Here is a 21716-nt window from a genome sequence, read left to right on the forward strand (position 1 = left end):
GACATCTGTAAGTCAGGTTTCATCAAAATATTTCCATATCATCTGTATTGTGTGGTATTTGGTTTGAATGCACACAATGAAATGTTGCACAAAAAAAATGCATTTAGTAATACTGGGGCAGCAGAGGCAGCCACTGATTGGAGACCGATACACACAAACTGAACACAGCTGGTCTGGAAGAGCCGTGAATTCTGTGAACTCACCCTATAATCAAATAAGTACACCAAATATGTATGTACAACACAGGTAAAAACAAACAGTTTATTTTACGGAAAAGAGAAATATCATGTATCATTTGCATAATTTACAAAAAGGCCCATGTACTTAAGAATGTTTCACTAAGTTTAAAATGATTGTCCTTACTCAGCAACTCAAATAATTCACTTTTGCCTCAGGCGTTAAATAAGTTGCCTATGTTGGTCACTGTTTACTGTATTTGTAAAATACTAAATCTTTAGTCAAGGAAGCAAACACAACACTGGTCTGAAATAAAACCTGACAGGCTCATGTAGCGATCATATAGCGAGGAAAGAAACAATGTAAATTATTGCATTTGATGCCAAATTTACACGTGAATGATTCAGAATTTGCTGAAGCCACTTTGCAATATTTAAGTTTCTCCTCACGCAACCAGTTTTAAAGTCAGACTATTTGTAGGGGAGTCTGGGGATAGTGGGGCTACTGTGACCAAATTCATCCTCAGTTGTACTTGGGGGTGTGTGCTGCTGCAGTTTCAACTGTCTTCTTGTGATTGGATCACACACAGGATGGATGTTGTTACCAGGCCCAAACATACTGACAGCGACAATGCTAACCTGCAAACGTTTACCAAATTCATCACACCTGAGGCTAATGTCATTTGTTTTGCTGGACTTGAAAACAAATCACCAAAACTATTAGGATTAAGCCTCTGTGGCTTGGAGGCTGAAACTGTGGTCAGTTTTTGGCAATTTGCATACTGCGCAGGATCCAAAATGACATTATGTAGAAATTGGCATTTTATGTGATTTGATGCCCTTAATTGGCCTTTAAAACATGTTTTTTTAAAACACAAAAAAGTCAGAGTGACTATCTCAAGAAACACTTTCAGTCAATTGACTGCAGCTGTACAAAATATTCTTATTACACTTATTTCATCATCCACTGCTACTGTATGATATGAATTTATTAAATGCTCTATTTTTATCTGATTAAAATGGGAGGATATCCTTTTCCTTAGTATCATCTATACCCCTACTGTAAAAATGATCACAACAAGAAGAAAGTTGGAATTTGAAACCGTGGCACCAGGACACCTTAGGCCGGAGGTCAATGATCGACTTTGTGGTCGTGTCATCTGACCTCCAGCCATATGTCTTGGACACTTGGGTGAAGAGAGGGGCTGATCTGTTAACTGATCACCACCTGGTGGTGAGTTGGATCTGCTGGCAGGGGAGGAAGATGGACAGACTCGGCAGACCCAAACATATTTTGAGGGTCTGCTGGGAACGTCTGGCGGAACCCTCTGTCAAGGAGGTCTTCAACTCCCACCTCCGGGAGCGCTTTGACCTGATAGCGAGGGAGGCTTGGGACGTTGAGTCCGAATGGACCATGTTCCCCAATTCCATTGTTAACGCAGTTGTTCGGAGCTGTGGCCGTAAGGTCTCTGGTGCCTGTCGTGGCAGCAATCCCCGAACCCGGTGGTGGACACCGGAAGTAAGGGATGCTGTCAAGCTGAAGGAGTCCTATCGAGCCAACGGAATACTTTTAGGATCTCCTCAATCCCACTGACACGTCCTCCATAGAGGAAGAATGGGGCTGGGGACTCAGAGATGGATTCATTCATCACCCAAGCCGAAGTGACTGAGGTAGTGCTCGAAAATGAAAATGGATGGATGGATGGATGGAATTTGAAACCCACAGCTAAAAGCTGTTCAGTTTGTTTGGACACATTTCTGTCTGTGAAGGTCCTGTGCAGTAAAGCAGAAGTGGGAAGCAAAATGAAGAGATTAACAGTCAGATTTATAAAAACAGAGTTAGACACTAATAGGAGGAGAGCAGTAGAAGAGAATAACAGAGGGAAGTTTAAAAGAGGTCAGAAAGTGCTGAAGGGGACTGTTAGCTAGGGATTCAGTGAGAAGTGAGCAAAGACAAATAGAGGAGAGATGAACAGAGGGGAAGATAGAGGGAAGGTATGATGGATCTCATCTGTGTCTCTCTCTCCCTCTCTATGTAAACAGAGCAGACCAATAGAAGGGAGTTGAGTGGGATGTTTGGTATGGCTACTAAGGCAGGGGGAGGGGAGAAGTGTGTGTGTGTGTGCGTATGTGTGTGTGTTATGTTAGAGAAGGAAGAGGCAAAGCAGTTGTGCATGCTCCTGGCAACAACTCTAACAATTGTCTCAAAATCCAAGTGTTATTTACTTTGTTTTTGACATCTGTAGTTATTAGAGTTCCAACCCCGAAGGGCTTTGATCCCAATCTGTCAGATGGGGGCGCTATAACATAGGGTGTGAAATTCGAAAGGCTCTCCCCGCCAAGCCCTAAGCGCTATTGACTTGACATTTTTCATACATGTCCTCCTGATAATCCTCTACAAAAAGCCTTTTGCACCACGAAAGCCACTATTACAGATTTTTTTTTTTACTAATTTGCATAACGTTAAAAACAGTAAAATTAATAGAACTTTTGAAAGATTGACTCTATCAACACCAAATTTGCTATACAGCTTCAGGGGATGAAAAGACAAATTTCTACTATAAATGAGCTAGATTTGTCAAAAAACATGGGCCCCAGGGACCCAGGTATTTTTGCAATGGGCGGGGCTTAGGAATTATTGGCCATAACTCCCACACCCTTTGTCCTATCATCCCACTTGGTGGGTAGGTTTACAACAGGACTGGGAATCTGCCTACCAAAGCATGTTGAGCTCAACCTATAGGGGGCACTATAAATGCTACAAATGCATATCTCAAAGATCATTGGCTGGAATTTCACCAAATTTGGTATGCATGCTCTGGGGCCATGTATTAACTAATATCTTGAGTCAGCCTATTTGTCATTAACCATCATTGTTTGCATTTTATTAATTTATGGCGAGCTGGAAGGACCCAGAGACATGAAACTTCATACGTTTAGTATAAATGATGTCCAAATGCTGCTCCAAAATTTTATCCCAATCCATCCGATGGGGATGCTTTAATATAGGGTGTACATTTCAAAAGGCTCTCCCCGCGTGCTATTGACTCGAAAATTTTTGTACAGGTCCTCCTGATAGTCCTCTACAAAAAAGTCTCTTGCACCATGAAAGCCACTATTACACATTCTTTTTGCTAATTTGCATAACATTAAAAACAGTAAAATAAATAGAACTTTTGAAATATTTATGCTATCAACACCAACTTTGGTATATGCATCGGGGGACCAAGCCAGTAATTCCTTTTATTAATGAGCACGATCGGTCAAAATACAAGGCCGCTGTCAAGCAAAATATCCTAGCAAAGGGCGGGGCTTAGCGAATATTGGCCCCAAATCATTAACCATTTTCCGGATTTTCATAAAACTCGGTTGATATCTTCATATCTTCAGAAGGGGACTAGAATTATGCCCAGCAAAACATTTTGAATTCATCCCTTAGGGCAGATTACAGGCACATGCTGCTGTGTGCATGAGTGAATGCGAACAACCCTACACCCCCTCACACCCAGAGCATCAGGCGTATACCTGAATTTTAATTTTAACTGACTTTGTTATAAGGTTTTATAAACATCTCGTTCAAAAATTTTGAATTTTCTGGCAATTTTTTGATGTGTCAGCCTTTATATGGTTAATCATAATACCTATTAAAACTCTGAAATACACAATAGGTAAAATTTGAATTTATATTTTAGTGTTTAAATTAAGTCTGTGAAAATATAACAAAAATGCCATTATCATGTAGCTGAAAATCCAAGTTGGAGAAATCTGGGGCTTATCATGGGTATGTGTTGCATAGATCTTTGAAGAACATGGCGGCCGATGTCATCAGCTGCGGGGGATGAGAGGCAGGTTGGCCAGTTTGGGGCAAAAGAGGTCAGAACCTGCAGATTGCTGCTTGTGGCTGTATTTATGCAAAAGTGTTTGCATCCATGGTACTGACTGTCAGGCTCGGACAAAAAGAGAGGACTCAGATGCAGAATGGCAGAAATAATCTCAGGTCTTATTTTACTTTATTGCAACTCTTCTGACAGAATGATAAACCAATGTGCTATGAAATTCTATGGAAAACAGACAAGACAAACAAGACAAAACACAGAAGAAACAAGGACGCTCCCAAAGGAGGAAATGTCAGACTTGGGACAAAGAGAGGACTCAGATGCGGTTTGAGCAGAAGTATAATCAAGGTTTATTTTTCTGTTTTGCAACTCTTCAGAAGAGATGTTAAATAAACGGCTATGAAATTCTAAAAAGACAAACACGAATAACATAAAACACATGAAATAACAAAAGGCGCTCCCGAAGGAGGAATCTACGCTATTCTTGAAATTCTGTAATATGAAAATCATCAAACGAAAAGTCACTCCGAAGAGGATTACTCGAGGCTATAAAAAAAAAAAAAAAAAAAATTCTACTCTATCATAAAAAGAAACAACTAAGGATGCTCCAGACGGAGGAAAACAAAACAGCTACAAAAAAAGCGAATAAACTGAAACACAAACACCTGACCAGAAAAATCACAAAATCAAAATCACTCTCAAGAGGACAAAAGGCAGAAAAATTAAACAAGAGAATACTTAACGTGGCGAGATTAACAAGGCTGTGAGAAAGGGCTTTTGGTATCCGACGAGAAGACGAAATACTGTGATACAAGGGCTTGAGCATACGACGAAACGACGAAACACTTAGGCGACACAGACAGGGGAAGACAAAGACTTTATACACATGAGGGAGGGAAACACAGGTGCAAACAATCAGGGATTAGGGATGACGTCAGACCGGGAACACAGGAGGAAGGGCACGTGATCTGAAACAAGAGGGGAATTACTTTCAAAATAAGACATGAATTCACAAGACAGATCCCAATGACAAGACAACCTCACCGCGATGTGACAGGAAAGCCTATACTATATAAAGTTCTTGAACTATGAGAATAAACTAAACAAAAAAACAAAAAAAACAAAAAAAAAACAAAAAAAAACACTCCGAAGAGGAGAGCACACAGGCTATGAAACTTAATTACTCTCAGAAAATTCAAAAGGTACAACAAAAAGCGCTCCACAAGGAGGAAAACAAAAGGCTATGAAAAACACTAACTGAAAACCAAAAATCTAACCATGACAATTACAAAATCAAAATCACTCTTCAAAAGAGGTTACAAAGGCAGAAAATAAAACTTGACAATACTTAACTCTGGATGGCAAGACTGTGAACAGGGCTTCAGTACACGACAAGACAACAAAATACTTTGGCAAAGCAGACGGGAAGACAAAGACTTTATACACATGGGGGAGAGGAACACAGATGCAAACAATCAGGGATTAGGGATGACATCAGACCAGGGACAGGAGAGGAAGGGCAAGTGACCTGAAACGAGAGGAGAGTTACCTTTCAAAATAAAACATGAAATTCACAAGACAAAAACCCAAGACAGGACATCCCTCACCGCGATGTGACGCTTTCACCTCCAAACTGGATTCAGCTGAAGTACTTGAGTACATTTACAAAGTAGATTTATTGGAAGGTTTATTCATTGAGTCCTGCAATTTACTGTTAACTTATGTCATCACATTAACCTGCAGTTCTCCGTTAAACAATTAATGTTCCTATGAAAAAAGACTCTTAAGTCCTGCTGTATGTTTTGCTTGGTTTGTTGTTAGCTTAAACACACTGCAGGACTCACAGCTAAGAAGCTCCCCTCCTGCCGGCTTAAACAATTATTGCAACCTTTGATTTTCAGATTTTAATGCTTCATATTTTTATAGTTCTAAGCAGCCAGCCAGTGATCGTAATTACAGCATAAGAAGACATACTCTGGTGTTGTTGTCAGTGCTTAGTTCAGTTTAGTCATTTGTCATTTTCTCAGCAATAGTTGTAAATGTTGCCTTCCAGAGGAATACAGTATCTCTGTTTGTCCACGTTTGGACAATTAAAAGCTGGGAAGAAATGTATTGGCAAGAGGTTTCAATGCTTTGGGTTTTGTATCACATGATAGAATCATCGTCAACACTACCACTCACTCACTATGAACTCTATAATCAGTGACCTGTTTACACATGGAGTCAATTTGAAATGAAGTGAACTTTTTGTAGTAGGGTGCAGGTTAAGTTTGTGTTACTTCCAGTCCAGATGATTTGGGTAGTAAGTAAGTTCAGGGTTATGATGCTAGAAATTGGTCCAGAGGGACGGGGGAGGGGCACTCTGCTGTGCACTCTGCTGCTATTGGTTGTGACCTCATCAAAAAACTAATCACAACAGTGTTAAAGAGACTCTAACAGAGATTTCAGCAGTGAAGATTTCAACTGTGTCTGACTGCACTTGTTGAAATCAATCATATTTTCAAACAAACAGCCAGCAGTGGTGGTGACACACTGGACTGCCAGCTGTACTTTCCTACAACGTTCAAACCCTTGAGAAAAGGTTTTCTCTACCTTGAGAAAAGGTTTTCATTACCTTGAGAAAAGGATTTCTCAAGGTAATGGAACACATCATGTGTTTGCCTGTCACTACTTGTGAGATGCTGAGACTTAACTTAACAGTAGCTCCTTTTAGATAGAAAAGGTGGCACATTTGCAGCAAGGTTAAGGCTGCAATGTGCCACCTTGTCTATTTAAAAGGGGGGTGTAATATTCCTTCTTTTCCAAAAAGCTGCCTCTTGGCCCCCATGATGTGACACAAGGCATGAAGTTGGGCGTGAACATCATGGGGCCAAGAGGCAGCTTTTGATTACATACTATTGATGTAATATGTTGTGTACAATTAATATTTTTGAGTATGTAATTTAATTTTAATAAGCATCATTCAATCAAATCACTTCAGTATGAAGAAAATTTAAATATTAAGTGTAGAGAAATTTAAAAAATTAAATTGAATTTAGAATATAGATTAAGTCAACTGAACACATATATTTTGAGTATAATGTAACTCGAAAACTTTATTAGCATAACTTTAAAGTTTTTATGTAATCAAAATGTTACACTTTAATGAACTCAAATACACAGACAATCAGTCATAATATTTACCACTTGCCAACTTAAAATGTACAAGACTCTCTGTTTTCAGTTTGTAATGCTCATAACCAAAACCACTGCTAAGGACCAGGGGTCGATCTGCTCACCACTGAAGAGAGGTACCCCACTCCTCAAAGCCATGCAAACAAATGTAATTGTGCAAATTCAGTTGTACAGATATAGTTGTGTACATGTAACTGTAGTCTGTAATCATGTATGAATGATTGTGCAAGAGAAACATCATGCAATAAAAGCTTCTTGACTTTGTTTCATGAGTAATCAAGTTTGTTTTATTAAAGTATGAAACAGCATTCCTTTTAAAAAGGCATTAATGTTTTTGTTTTTTTCTTTTCTTTGAAGAACAATAAATCCGGCTTAACAAAAGCATGAAATGTCACATAACATAAAAGTGCAACACCTGGAGTCGAACTCTGAACAGTTCTTTTAAGTACATTTTAGCAGCCTGAATTTTGAATCCTTGGTGATGAACAAACTCTCCCTTCTCTGCACTGTTTAAAAAGAAATGCCCATGCATATCTTATAAAAGTAGCAACAAAAATATCTAAAATATACCAAATAAAACAGAATGCAATAAAATAAATACAATGAAAAATAAATAAATAAATAAATAAATAAATAAATAAATAAATAAATAAATAAATAAATAAATAAATAAATATTCTAGTTGAGGCAACAAAAATAAACAAAATACAACAATACAACATACAACAAAATAAAGTGAACAAAAAATATACTTCTAATTTTAAGCTTATAAGAAGCCAACTGGGCATATGCATGGACAGAAGTGCTTTTAACATTTGAGCAGACATTACCTGTGTCTTAAGAACATCCTACAATACACCATGGTTGTTAAAGTACCTCATCTTGTTAAGGAAACAATACTGGAAATGGATCAGATTTATAGGTGCCTGCAAATTTCTCTGCTTGTATACTCTTTCAACAAGTCATTTTTCAGGGTCAGTAGGCACGGTTTCAATGACTTGTTATCATCGAGACACATGAGCAGTTTCTGAATAAATGTGAATGTGTGAGTGAGTTTCTTTGGGTAATCTAAATGCAATGCATAGATTCAACCAAAAAAAAAAAAAAAAACCCTGGGAAGCTCACTCACAACAACTTCATCCTCAATCACAATAGAAATGCTCTCAGGGCTGAAATGGATGGCACCAGTAGTGTCAGGGACCACAGACAGGAGCGCTAAAGGAGTGTCGGCAGTGTCCAGCTCATCTTCACCATGCAAGGATGTGACACAATCCTTCTTTGTAAAGCCAAAATATATTATTTATTTTTACTAGGAATGCTTAGAATGTATTGCAAATCCAGAAAACAACAAAAAAAAACAAATATTAATAAAACATCAAACACCAAATTTGAGCACTGTATTGAGATATAATGAAAATTTAACTAAATACAAACAATGGCAGGGTTCTCTGTTCATTTTTGTAAATGTATTTGACTGAGTGGCACCACTTCACAAAATATTCACCCTTGCATTACAGGTTTTGAAGAACTCAGCGTCATTCTCATGGAGATAGGCTGTAAGTGCATGAAGGCCAGGATGCATCTCATGTTGATTTCATGTTGTTCCTAGATTGAAAATAAAATATATAATGATCATTATAGAAATATTGTCCCCATGAAACAGTCAAACATAAACGTACTTCTAAGTCATGAATTCTCAGGATTTCTCTCAGCACCTCTGCTGTCTTCCCCGTCTGTTAGGCCTTCTGCCGATACAACTAGTTTTGGTGTCTATTGTTCAAGCTCACAGTAAAACTGGTTGCGTTGTGTGGAATGGAATTCAGCAAAGACATGCACACATACGCATACTTAGGTGTAAAAATAATGTGGAGTTGTCTTTTTTTTTTTTTTTACTATTATTAATTAAAGTAACTATTTATTTACCTGTGCATTCATTATGCCGGCCAGTTCTCCAAGAATTCCCTCACCTGTGGACTCCCTTCAACAATCAGTGCATTTACATTCACAGCTTAGTCAGATTACAGCTATAGTTCGACTATGCTGCTCAATATGAAAATGAAAAAGAGTATACATGCCAGTGAGAAAATCGAATTACTGACCAAAGCATGTCATAGCCCAGTACGCTAGGTGGTGCTGTACCCATTTCAACTAGTGGTAATAGAGAGCCACCTCCAGCTGACCTCTTTACGTCACCAGCTGCCTCAGTGTTTGAGAAAGATGGCGTACGAAGAGTGAGGAGAAACCACATCTTTGTACATTTTGTATGTGGTGTACATGATAATTACACAAACTAGATGCACAATTGCGCTCTTGCTTGCGGTTATTTCGGAGGAAAGCTGCCATCGCCGTTGCCGTCCTTCTACTTCCGGCTCCCAGGCCGGGTAAAAAATCCGATCCGAAAAATCCGATCTGATGGAGTGTATACATGCAAGAGTAATACGACTATCAATCGAATAATCTTGGTGTATTAATCCAACTTTAAAAAACCCGATCCAGTCCCTTTTTGGTCAGCGAAGGGCAAAGGTTGTGTGCATGAGCTTTTCTATCAGTATCTGGTCTCTTTCAGTCTTTTCATTCTCTTGTATGATTTGTACTTCCTCCAACGTTGCCTGATTCTCTCCCCTGGGGAAGTTGGGAAGGTAATTCACCTCAGCTCTTCTGGCTCTTTTGATGTTAGAATGGGGATAATTATTCTCAGGGTTGGTTTGGCTCCTCTTGCCTGCATTGATGGAGACCTCACCACAACCTTCCATCCATACCATCCATTCTTACTTCCATGTTCTCTGAGGCATGGATGAGCTATTATTAGAGCTTCAGCAGCCATACCCACTTCCTTGTCATGTGGATATGGCTTGAAGTTGTACATTGTTTCAGCCATGTTTTCCAGGATATTGTTTTTTTGGGCTCTTGTTAATTTCAGTGTTGTCCCTGACCTATCAAAGGCAGCATTTCCCTGTGCAAGTACATGCTCCACTTCATAAGAGACAGTTGGCACAGGGAAACATTCTGGCCAGTTCTTCTGACGCTGTCTTAAATTTGCATGTGGGTGTATGTCTGTATCAGAGCTTCCAGTGGAGGATGCGTCACTTTCAGATCTCACCACTTTCAATGTGCCTTTCCATGTGCCTTTCTCAGGGAGCTCCTGAATATCCATAAGAACTCTGAGCTGTCCATTGAAGTCAGAATCCTCATACTGAGGGGTAAAGTCACAGTCCAGCCTTGGCTTAAACTTCTCTTGCATTATATTTTTGAGGTCCTCTACTGACTGTGGTCACTTGGTTACAATGAGCTTCATGGTAACATCTGTTGCAACAAATCCACGGAGCACAAATTTTTGGGGAGTAGTCATATCTGGACATGTGTTGATGTACTGTAATAAAAACAAACAAACACGGTAAATGGAGTTAGTTTGATTGTGATTAAGAATCATCTTAGAACAAAGTTATTAGCTGTTTCCCTTAGATGAGCTGAGATTTCAGTGTACCCATAGCAAAAAGTAGTTTATTCAAGTGTACTACAAGTATACTTATTTTATACTAAAACAGAGACGGTATACTTGAAGTGTACTTTTTATACACTATATTTTTATATACTTAAGAAAAGCATATTGAAGTATACTTGGCTTATACTTAAAAATATGAAGAATAGTCTAAGACTAAGTACATTAATATGTAGACTTACACTTATACTTTAATACTAGCTTATACTTGTACTTTAGTATACTGTAACGCCCCTTGTGGACTGTGGCGTAAAGACTCTTGGGTATTCTGTTGTTGGTGTAATTATGGTTCGTGAATGTGGTTGTGAATAAGATTGTGTGTAAGATGATGTGGGTTAAATCACATCCTTGTTCTGTGGTTAAATTGTGTCGAGTTAACAAAGATGCTAAAAATGTTGGCACCGTGAGTGAAGGGGTGTTTTCTGGGAGAGACTTCCCGTCTGTTAAGTTGCTAGCATGTGTGGTGATAAATGATGAATGTCTGACTAGAGCTTGCCAAATTACAAATAGTAGTACTTAGTATGTCTTGATTTAAGCACAGAATAAGGTCAAGTAATTGACTTGTGCTTACATTTACGTTAGCACAGTAAAAATGTCTTTCACTACACACATTTGTTTCAAGGTATTATTCCTGTCATAAACTTACATGTTAATAAACTAAAATGTGGACTTGAAGTATATATTTAGTACACTAGTAGTATATAGATGAGTGTACTTGTTGTATACTTGAAAGTGTACTTCTGTAAACTTAAAATGACCTCATAAAGTATACTTAAAGTATATTTTTATAAACTTAAAATGTTCCAATTTAGTCCGAAGAAGTATTAAATTAGTATACTTTCTTGGATGCTACAAGTACATGGTCCATAGTATACTTGCTATACTTATACTTATATTCAAGGATACTTAATAAAATGAACTTCAAGTATACTACTTTTTGCTAAGGGTAGTAATATGAACCGTTTTGGTGTTAAGAGCAGTCTTCCATCTGTTTTGTATGCAGAGAGAGGCAATGTGTCATTGAGCTCTGTGGACAGTCAAGTTTCCTGGTGAAAGTTCATAAGATCGCAGATGTTCAATGTAATATGATGTGTGTCTCTCAAAGAAAGACAATCTGGTTATCGACAAGGAGAATCTGTTCAATTTTGCAAACCTGAGGCAATCCTCCCTCCTGTTCCACAGACACAAACATCTCCACACCATAATCAGTTCCATCAACATTTACACCTGATGTGCTATAAATCATGCTGATGTCTGTCATGTGTTCAACATATTCCTTTGCAACATCAGGAAGCCCTGATACCATCACAGATGAGACACTTGATGTCTGCTGGTGAGGTTTGAAGAAGGATGGGGCACTGAGATGGTATGCCAGCATGTGTTGTTGTCTGTTTGTGAGTTTTTTTAAAAACATTCTTGAAGTTTTGTGTGTCATGTACTACACACTTGAAAAAGTGGTGTTTTCCTTCAAATCTCATTGTCCACAAGTGGACCGGAGGTCCAAAACAACATATGAGGTCAGGATAATGCTCAGTATAGTGATGCTTTGGTCAGGGTATGACATCAAGATAAACTTCCTGCAGCATGTGTCTATGGTCCTGCATCTTCATCTGCAAATACTGGATGGATTCGTCTGTAAACACTGGGCAAAGCATCAGCTCTACTACCTCTTTTAAATCCATCAGTACTGTCCATGCTCCATCCTTCACATGAATTCATTCAGTCAATTAGTTAAATAATTAATTGAGCATTTAAGGAGTTAATTCATTGAATATTTACTTGATTAATTTTACCATCCTAATTCTGATCATGATGTTTTGTTGCAGGGAGCAATGAGGTTGGAGCCTGGATGAAAAATTCTATGTTTTGCCGCTCTAATAAACATTTCAAACGTGAGTTGTGAAATGTGAAATCTTTGAATAATGTCCACAATATCTCAAAAAGTTTGTTTAAAAAACTGAGGCCAGGGGACTTCTGGTTTGAGCATGTAACGAGCAGACATGTCAGAAGTGGCTCCCAAATTACTTTTTATTTTCTACCTGACTTTTTCAGCATAAAGTTTGGCCCACCTTGAGTTGAGACGTGACCAAGGGCAAAACACAACTGAGATGGACGAAGATGCCACAAGCGAAGACAACATGGCTACACAAGCTAGTCCAAGCTCGGAGTTACCTGCTGATCTATCGAGGAGGATCAAGGCTATAGAAACAACATGCACTTCTAGCTGAGAATGAGAGGCTGAAAAACAAAGTGGAGGACTTAGAAAATCGTTCCTGTAGGTCCAATCTGCAAGTTGTCAGTATCCCGCAGCATCTGGAGGGGAAGGACACAGTTAAGTACATGACCGAATTTTTTGAGGAAGTCCTGGGTAAAGAATTCTTCATGCATCCCCTCATTATCTCCTGCGCTCACCGAGTAGGACCCAAGCCGACTACTGACTCCGGCGCTAGCTCCAAATGGCAGAGGACATTCTTTGTTCTCTTACACACCTTCCAAAACAAACACTGCATAATAACGAGGAAATGAGAGCAGCTGTTCTTCAGGGGACATATGGTATTTTTCCATGAGAATGTCAATGCAGAACTCAGCAAGAAACGAGCTGCCTTTAAAGTAGTAAAATCCTTCCTGGACAAGAGGAACGTCAGGTTTGGTCTTATCTATCCTGCATGTCTCCGCGTACATGATGGACAGGCGCTGTTCTTCTAGAGTTTGGAGAAGGCCAGGGAGTTTTACAATCTTCACTGGGGAGAGTAAGTGATGCTGGAGCACAGACCATCTATGAGAAGGTGAAAGTAAGCCTAGCTTTTGGCTTTGACACTTTGATCCCATGGGACTATTGGTTTGCTTGGTTAATATATAGGGGAAAATAACAAGAACCCCCAGTACAGTAGAAGCCTACACAGTTATATTTACATTAATGTGGTTTTCATACAAGTTTATGGTACAATAACTCTATTTTTTTTAAATTATCATTCTTATTCTTAACACGGCATGGCTGTTTTAGTTAGTATGGCTTTCACACATAAAGCCATTTCACAGACTGGCCAAAATTAGTAAGGTAAATTAAGTGACAATGTCTGTCCAAAGAGAGCTGGATACACTTTATTTTAACTAGGCCAGCCACTTTTATTTTACATACTTTTACTGTCCAATCATCCTCTATGTAATTGCACAGTGAGCACTGCTGATCCAGATGCAAATCAGGGATATATCATGTTACTTTCAATTTATTTATTGATTTAGTTTGCAGACCCGGAGCACTTACTATGAGTACGGAGAAAAAGCTAGTCGATTGCTGGCTCACCAGCTGAAACGTCAGGCTGCCTCACGGCTAATACCCCAAGTGAAAGATCAGGATCAAAATATAGTCACCAACCCAAAGGAAATCAATAATACTTTTGCAACATTTTACTCTACACGTCTGAATTCCAATCAAATGTTACGAATATAAAACAGTTTCTTAGATAATTTAGAATTACCTACTATTGAGCCTGGAGAGAGGGAAGGGTTAGACCGACCTCTCAGAGATCACTACAGCCATTGGAGATGTGCGAACTGATAAATCTCCAGGACCAGAATGTTATTGAAAAAAATTTGGGTCTTTTTCTGGCTACAAACTTAATTATCAGAAAAGCAAATGCTTCCCCATGAATGATTTGGCAATGCAAATTAAACAAGAAGCAGTCCCCTTTCACTTAACACATTTTGGTTTCAAATATCTTAGAATAAACATTACGTGTTTCTTCACCTCTCTTCTTGGAGCTAATTTTACACCCCTAATTAACCAAATGAAAGCTGACTTTGAAAGGTAGAGCAGTCTACCTCTGACTTTTGCAGGGAGGGTGTCTGACTTGGACAAAAGAGAGGACTCCGATGCAGAAATGGCAGAAGTAATGTCAGGTTTTATCATCTGATTTTCAACTCTTCAGACAGAATGACAAAATAATTTAGCTATGAAACTCTGAGGGCCAAACAAGACGAACAAGACATAAAACACAAAAGAAACAGAAAACGCTCCCAAAGGAGGAAAGCCTACTCTATAATAAATTCTTGGACTATGAAAATTGAGTAAACAAAAAACTCTCCGAAGAGGAAGACACACAGGCTATGAAATTTAACTACTCTCACTCTATACAAAAGGTACAACGAAAAGTGCTCCACAAGGAGGAACACAAAAGGCTATGAAAAAGGATAAAATCAAAATCAAAATCCTAACCAAAAAATTATTAAATCAAAATCACTCTTCTCAAGAGGTCAAATACAGAAAGATAAAACTTGGCAATACTTAGCTTGGTCAGAAATGCAAGACTGTGAAACAGAGCTTCAGTAGACGACAGGACGACGAAATACTTTGGCAACGCAGACAGGGGAAGACAAAGACTTTATACACATGGGGGAGGAGAACACAGGTGAAAACAATCAAGAATTAGGCATGAAGTCAGACCAGGGACACAAGGGACTTTTTTATCTGACATACTCCAGCTGGAGCACCATGTCGAGATATAATATGTTAGAACGCTCTCCACCACACCACTGTAGAAAGTCCTGCTGATGGGGAGAGAGGCTTGATGATGGAGATGGTAGATGGTAGAGCTGATGGAGTATGAAGAGATGTTACAGTGAGAATGAGTCAAATATTCTGAAACGGAATGAGAACTTCAATAAATCTCAATGAATGTTTGAACAGAGTTCCTGGCTTGAATGAATGAAAGGATAACAGTTAAATATAGTTTTAATATTGGGAAATATACTGTGTGTTTGTGTGCATGTGAGTATGTGCTTAAGCATGGCTGTATGTGTGTGTGTACATGTGTGGTCATGTGCGTATTTGACTGCATTTGTATGTGTGTGTGTGTGTGTGTGAGTGTGTGTGTGTGTGTTTGTATCAAACTGACTCATTGATAAATTTGTCTCTCTGTGTTGGCCCAGTTGATCTCGGTTGCCACACTGATGGTAACCAGGTTGGTCCTGGTAATGGACTGTCAGAGTTGATTTAATAGTGATTTTAGTGGCTCATCTCACATTATCACTCTTCTCCCTCCAAAGCAGTAACTGCTATCACGCAAACAATGATATGGTAGAACTATGAAAGTCTTGTGAGCACACTGTGAAATTTCTGTGTGTGTGTGTGTGTGTGTGTGGTCAAAAATGTTTCTTGTGGAGCAGTTTAGAAAAGTGGATGTGTTTGCCTGCCTCAAGATATTTTTCTTCTTAGTTTAATGGGACTTAATGCAGCAGTTGGTTGGTGTCCCTGTCAGTTAAAGTGAAAAAGCAACCAAGGCTTTATTTGTGATTGAATATGAGTCAAATCTTCGTGTAAATGCATAATTACAATGAAAGAGGCACTTTTAAGATTTACCATAGTTTCGGTTTTGGGCAAGCTAATTTTCAACTGAGTGCCAGTGCACACTAGCCAATGCTAATTTAAGATGTATTTTCACCCACCTGCAACTCCCACTTTTGATCAGAGGGATCATATTCATGACCCATCCTGCCTGTTCCATGGACTGAAATCTGAACACACACAGAATGACACACAGCGGGGGGGCCATTTAGCCAAAAGGCCAAATAATATATACTTTAGAACAGGGGTCACCAACCTTTTTAAAACTGAGAGCTACTTCATGGATACTGAGTCATACGAAGGGCTACCAGTTTGATACACTCTTCTGAAATAACAAATTTGCTCAGTTTACCTTTAGTTATATATGATTATTAATGATTAATGACACTCATCTATGTGAAGACACTGATCACGTTAATGATTTCTCACAATAAGTATCAACAATGACTTAACAAGGTGGGAAACAGATAATATCAATATTACATTTTCAGTTTTAGAACAGGCCTGAGGGCTACTTATGTGGTCCTTGGGGGCTACCTGGTGCCTGCGGGCACCGTGTTGGTGACCCCTGCTTTAGAAGGACACACAGCTGTGCTCCTCCTCTTCAGTTAAATATCAGTGTATTTTCTTATATGCTGCCAAATGAAGTTGATGATGTGGCCCAGCAGCCCAGGAACCCTGTTCCTCAGTGAAGACGACTGCCATTGTTTAAATGCTCCAGGTCCTTTGAAAGGGAATGAGAGCTTACACTCTGATTGGATTAATTTATGCCAAAAAACACACCCATGATTTCAAAAATCTTACCTCACTTTGCCACATACATCACACGTACCTCACTTTACCTCATAATTTGGTATAGGTCAGATAGCATATGGTGAGGAGTACTAATAGGATGGTCCACTTTTGATGCAAAGCTGTAACCCAAAACCCTCATCCAATTTGGTTTTGGTAATCGGCTTCTTTCTCAGCACCATTTGTTTTATAGTGCAAAGAGCTCAGTGTTTGTCATTATGCTGATACAGTATCTATGACAGGTTACTAGCTTACCGGCATTCACTCACCTGGCATGATTCTATTCCAGTCTTTGACATTAAGCATTTGATGCAGCAGCAAAAATAGACACTGTGTCTTCCAATGAATTAATAAATCTTGAGCTGTTCCAAAACTTACTGTAGCTCAGGTCAAACACAAAACTTAACAAAATGATTTTCCTCCCTCCTCCTCCTACAGCCATAGAGACTGAAAGCACAAGTTCAGGAGAGGACCTGCTGATTGCCAGCCCCCCCTCACCTCCTCCTCCTCCACCTCGCATCTACAAGCCCTGCTTTGTATGTCAGGACAAATCCTCAGGATACCACTATGGAATCAGTGCCTGCGAGGGTTGCAAGGTAGGGAGCTAAAGTATGTATGTGAATGTATGCTGGCTACAGCCAGAAAGCCCGACTTAAAAATAGCCATCTGAAACTGCTATTTGCATAATGTGTAAGCAAAACTGTCATGACCTTTGCACCTCCCCGAGTGTGCATGTAATTAGAATCTACTTTGATATCCAGTTGATACCCCAAAATTGCTCCTGATGTGCAGTTGGAACCTTGTAAGGGTCCTGCAATGAGCTGGCGACTCATCCAGGGTACCCTGGCCTTCGCCCATATTTAACTGGATTTGGTCCCAGTAACCCCCGCGACCCCTAAGGGGGAAAAAGCGGTAACATCCCTGCGACCCTTATGGAAAAGCGGAAGAAAAGGGAAGGGAACGGAACTGAACTTTGATATCTGTGTTTGGGTGTTGTTGTGCATGTGGTCAAGCTTGTGTCCTCTTGGACCACGTACTCATCATCCAACAGCCACCCATCAGCAACAGATGATGGTGATCATAGTTAGATTTGGTTCTAAGACTGCATCTGCTAATGTTGACAATATGGTGTTGTATTTTACTGTCCTGCTTCACTGTCTCTATATCTTTCAGGGTTTCTTTCGGAGGAGCATCCAGAAGAATATGGTGTACACGTGTCACAGAGACAAAGTCTGTGTCATTAACAAGGTAACAAGGAACCGGTGTCAGTCCTGCCGACTGCAGAAATGCCTCGATGTTGGCATGTCCAAGGAGTGTAAGTACATTTTACTAGGTTGTGTTCAATTCTGTGTGTGTGAAGTTGATTGTGAACAAGAAATGAGCTTCCAAATGTACTTAAATGTAAAGGGTTAGTGTTTTAACTTAACTTGACGTGTTGGATGGATTGTTAAACAGAAACATCTAGGAAGGTGCCATTAATAACTGTTGAGAAAGAGCAGGCACTTTCAAAAATAACAGGTGACTGGACAAACCATCTGTCTATCACTTCTATAGGGACTAAATTTAACCAGTCAGATCATCTGCAGACGGAGAGTGCTACCACCAATAGAGCCAGTTGATACACAAACTCTTCAGGAGTTAGTCAACAGAAGAGCAGAAAGATCTTTTCCATCAAGAGACGCTTTCAGTGTCGTTCTTTGCTCTTTTTTTCAAAAAGAAAAACTCTTTAGTTCTGATATATTGGATGCTATAGCAGCTATGCTATCCTCTTGAGGAGCAAGAGAACTTACAGTGGCTTTTCTTGCTTGCCATCACACCTAAAGCATGCTGTAGCTTGAAGGAGTTCCTCAGGATTCTGGTAAGTCAAACTACTATGTGTTTCATGTGCAGAGCTTGAAGCAGGAGAAGCAACACAATTCAAGCAAAGTGATCCTCTCTGGAAGCAGAGTGATGCACCACAAAATCAGAAGCTTAATTATAAACAGCCTATTGCATCACTATACTGTCTGCTTTTTAAGAGATTTCCAGTTGTGCTTCCATAGACTTTCTGGGTTACAAAAATAAATAATCCACAATAGGCCATAATGTCGTCCCTGGTGCGAGTCACTCGCTTAACTCTTAACAATACTACAGTCTGGATTTCCCAATGGTGTAACGTATTTTGACTCTCACTATACAGTGAGTTTGTCATTCATGCTTTCTGTTGTAAATGTTCAGACACCAAACACAGGCACCGGTCACCCTGATCACATCATGAAGGGCTGGTCAATGCTTCTCTCCAGCTAAACACAGCCCATGCGTTCGTGTTGCAAACTCAGATAGGCTCCTCTGCTAACTTGCTGTTACAGTGATGTGTCCAAAGTGAGCTAACTCCAGCTTTGCATGGCCCAGTGTCACTGGTGAGAGTGGTGTGTTTCACAGATTAGTTTGCCCCATTAAATTTCGATGGGACATGAAATATTCACTTCTAAATAGGGCCCTATTACAATGGTCTATGGGGGCTAAAGGTTGTACTTAGACTCACACTTTGCTTTAGGACCAGCAGGGCTAGGGGCGCACAGGTGGGTGCAAATACATTTTCTGTATACACAAAGCAGGCATGACAACTGCATTGGCACGAAACTATCAATTGCACTTGCTTTTTGTCGCCTTGTAGACAGCCTGTTAAAACAAGTAGGCAGATTTATTTATTTATTGGGAAAACTGATGGTGTTGTTGGCCTGGCCGATTACAGCGGCCGATATTCAGTATTTTTCTGATTATCAATATCAGTGTTTTTATGTGTCTGATTGCCAATAAATGAATTCATTCACAATTGCAGTACTTTGGCAATGATACAGCATCCTCTCTGTCTGTAGTTGTCACTCTCTGTTCTTAGTGTCCCACCCACAAAACTGTCTGTTAGGTCACACATCACCAGTAATAGCCTATCAACACTGAATGAGCTGAATCTGCAAAGTAACTTATAACTAAAGTTAAAGTTAGTAAGTAAATGTAGCGGAGTGTAAGTATTATGTACCAGAAGATGTGAAACCTCAACTGCTGTATGACAGAATTGTATGTAACTATAGTACTTCACTAAATTGTACCTAGTTACATTCTATTATCTGTAATCCTGAATTTTAACAAGATTTTCATTTTTTTTTTTGTGATGTAACAAAAATCAGTTATTGGTCTCCTTTATTACTAATAATCAGCATCAGCCATTAAACATATTTGAATCTTCATTGTAAAAAGGCTACAAAGGACTGAATTTAAAAGATACAATCCAGTGGGAAGCATAAATCTCTCTATAAAAGCAAGGAATCTGTCTGTCTGTCTGTCTGTCTCTCTTTCTCTGTGTGTGTGTTCCTCAAATATCTCTGCGGACCAGGATCAGACTGACCTGAGAATTTTAACATGGCTGCTGTTGGTTCAAGGGTGTGAAGGGCGGATTTGTTTGGACTACAATGATACCATTAATAAATTATTTCATAAATGCTTCACAAATTCTGTGTGCATTCCTCACCTTAGCCACCACAGTCACGTGCGCACCAGAGCCAATCACTGCAGAGCTCACTTCCACCACATACCTTAAGAAACAATCAGATTTATACCTGCAGCTGCACGAGCTGGACCGGGATTTTGTGGGGGTTCGGTTCTGTTCTGCTCTGTGCATCTAAACTGACTGTTATGGATTAATGAGACTAAACTATGGGCATAGAATACTACATTCGCACGTGCTAATCAATCACCTGCGCGCACAAATCAAACATCCGCGCGTGCATTTTTTTTCCCTTTAGCGCTTTTCCATGCACTCCTGAGCTATTTTCTATGCTGCATCTCTGCCCCCTGGCGCAATGTTGTGGCCTGCCAGGAGAAAAACACCTCGAGCGTGCGCAGAGTCCGCTCGCAATACTTTCCCCTGCTCCCGCATGAGTGAATTTTTTTAATAGGCGGTTACTGTCAGTAATGGGCGGGCCTGGGGGGCATGCCAATCACCACTGTATCCCCGAATATAATTGATTGAGCATATTCGCCAACTGGACAGCAGGGTAGGGCAACACCACTAGGACAAACGGGACAAACCACACAGCCCTGAATGCCTGAATGTTGTTGAATATTGTTGTATGTATGTTTCTCTGAGTGCTGTCTTTTCTTTTCTCCCTCATTAACATTAATCTGATAAAATGCTTATCATTTTTTGTCTTGGACCCTGTTGCAAACAGACATTTTTTATTTTGGTAAAACTGTTTTGTTCATATTCTCGATCTAGGCTACTTCTTTCTCCCTGAAAATTATAAACGTAATATTAAAAAAAATAATAAGAAAAATAAAATTATAAACGTAATAATAATGATACTACTACTACTACTACTACTAATAATAATAATAACAAAGATAGAAGGCCTGTAGTTAATAATAGGCGTCAGCAACTCTCGATATGACAGCAGCACATAAGCCTATAACAAGTATAGCAATATGTATTAAAGTATCTGTATTGTCTGTCAATTAAGGTAAATGATAGGGCAAGCTATGCTTTTCTTAGATAAGAAATTAACGTTACCTCCTTGCAGTCGGCCATGGTTACTGACAGTATACAGGCGGAACACGAACAATTGTCAGGCGCATACTGCCACCTGCTGTACGACAGTCTCATCATTTTACATTATTTCTTATTCTAGGTTATCTAGATTATCAATCTTGTGTCTCTTAAAAAGAGTGTATATGGCCATCTTTGCCTAGCTCGTCTTTTGTTCTGTAGACCTGTAGTAGGCTAATCGTCGCCCTATACCGCATGAACTGTATGTTTTTCCCCTGATTGGCTAAACAACAGCTTATATGAAATCTCAGTGCCTGGTCCTGTTTTAATGCATGAACAAGTAGTTTATTTGCCATCACTTCTCCCATCCTTT

The 21716-nt window shown here is 39.4% G+C and overlaps 1 protein-coding gene across 8 annotated transcripts in view; it reads left to right on the top strand.

Moving 5' to 3' along the window:
* Window positions 1-21716, top strand: part of rarab (retinoic acid receptor, alpha b) — a 69176-nt gene that overhangs the window by 14741 nt on the left and 32719 nt on the right. For 6 of the 8 annotated variants that reach the window (XR_005072820.1, XM_037088635.1, XM_037088636.1 and 3 more), the window contains 2 exons: window positions 17260-17417; window positions 17995-18136. Coding sequence is in view for 7 of the 8 variants with exons in the window: in XM_037088635.1 (XP_036944530.1) it covers window positions 17260-17417; window positions 17995-18136 (300 nt within the window). In the remaining variant the exon portion in view is untranslated. Of the gene's footprint in view, window positions 1-12511; window positions 12578-12737; window positions 13436-17259; window positions 17418-17994; window positions 18137-21716 lie in introns of all 8 variants that reach the window. The other 2 variants (XM_037088638.1, XM_037088639.1) reach the window with 1 other exon arrangement.

This window comes from Acanthopagrus latus, chromosome 23, assembly GCF_904848185.1.
Source record: "Acanthopagrus latus isolate v.2019 chromosome 23, fAcaLat1.1, whole genome shotgun sequence".
NCBI classification, from domain to species: domain Eukaryota; kingdom Metazoa; phylum Chordata; class Actinopteri; order Spariformes; family Sparidae; genus Acanthopagrus; species Acanthopagrus latus.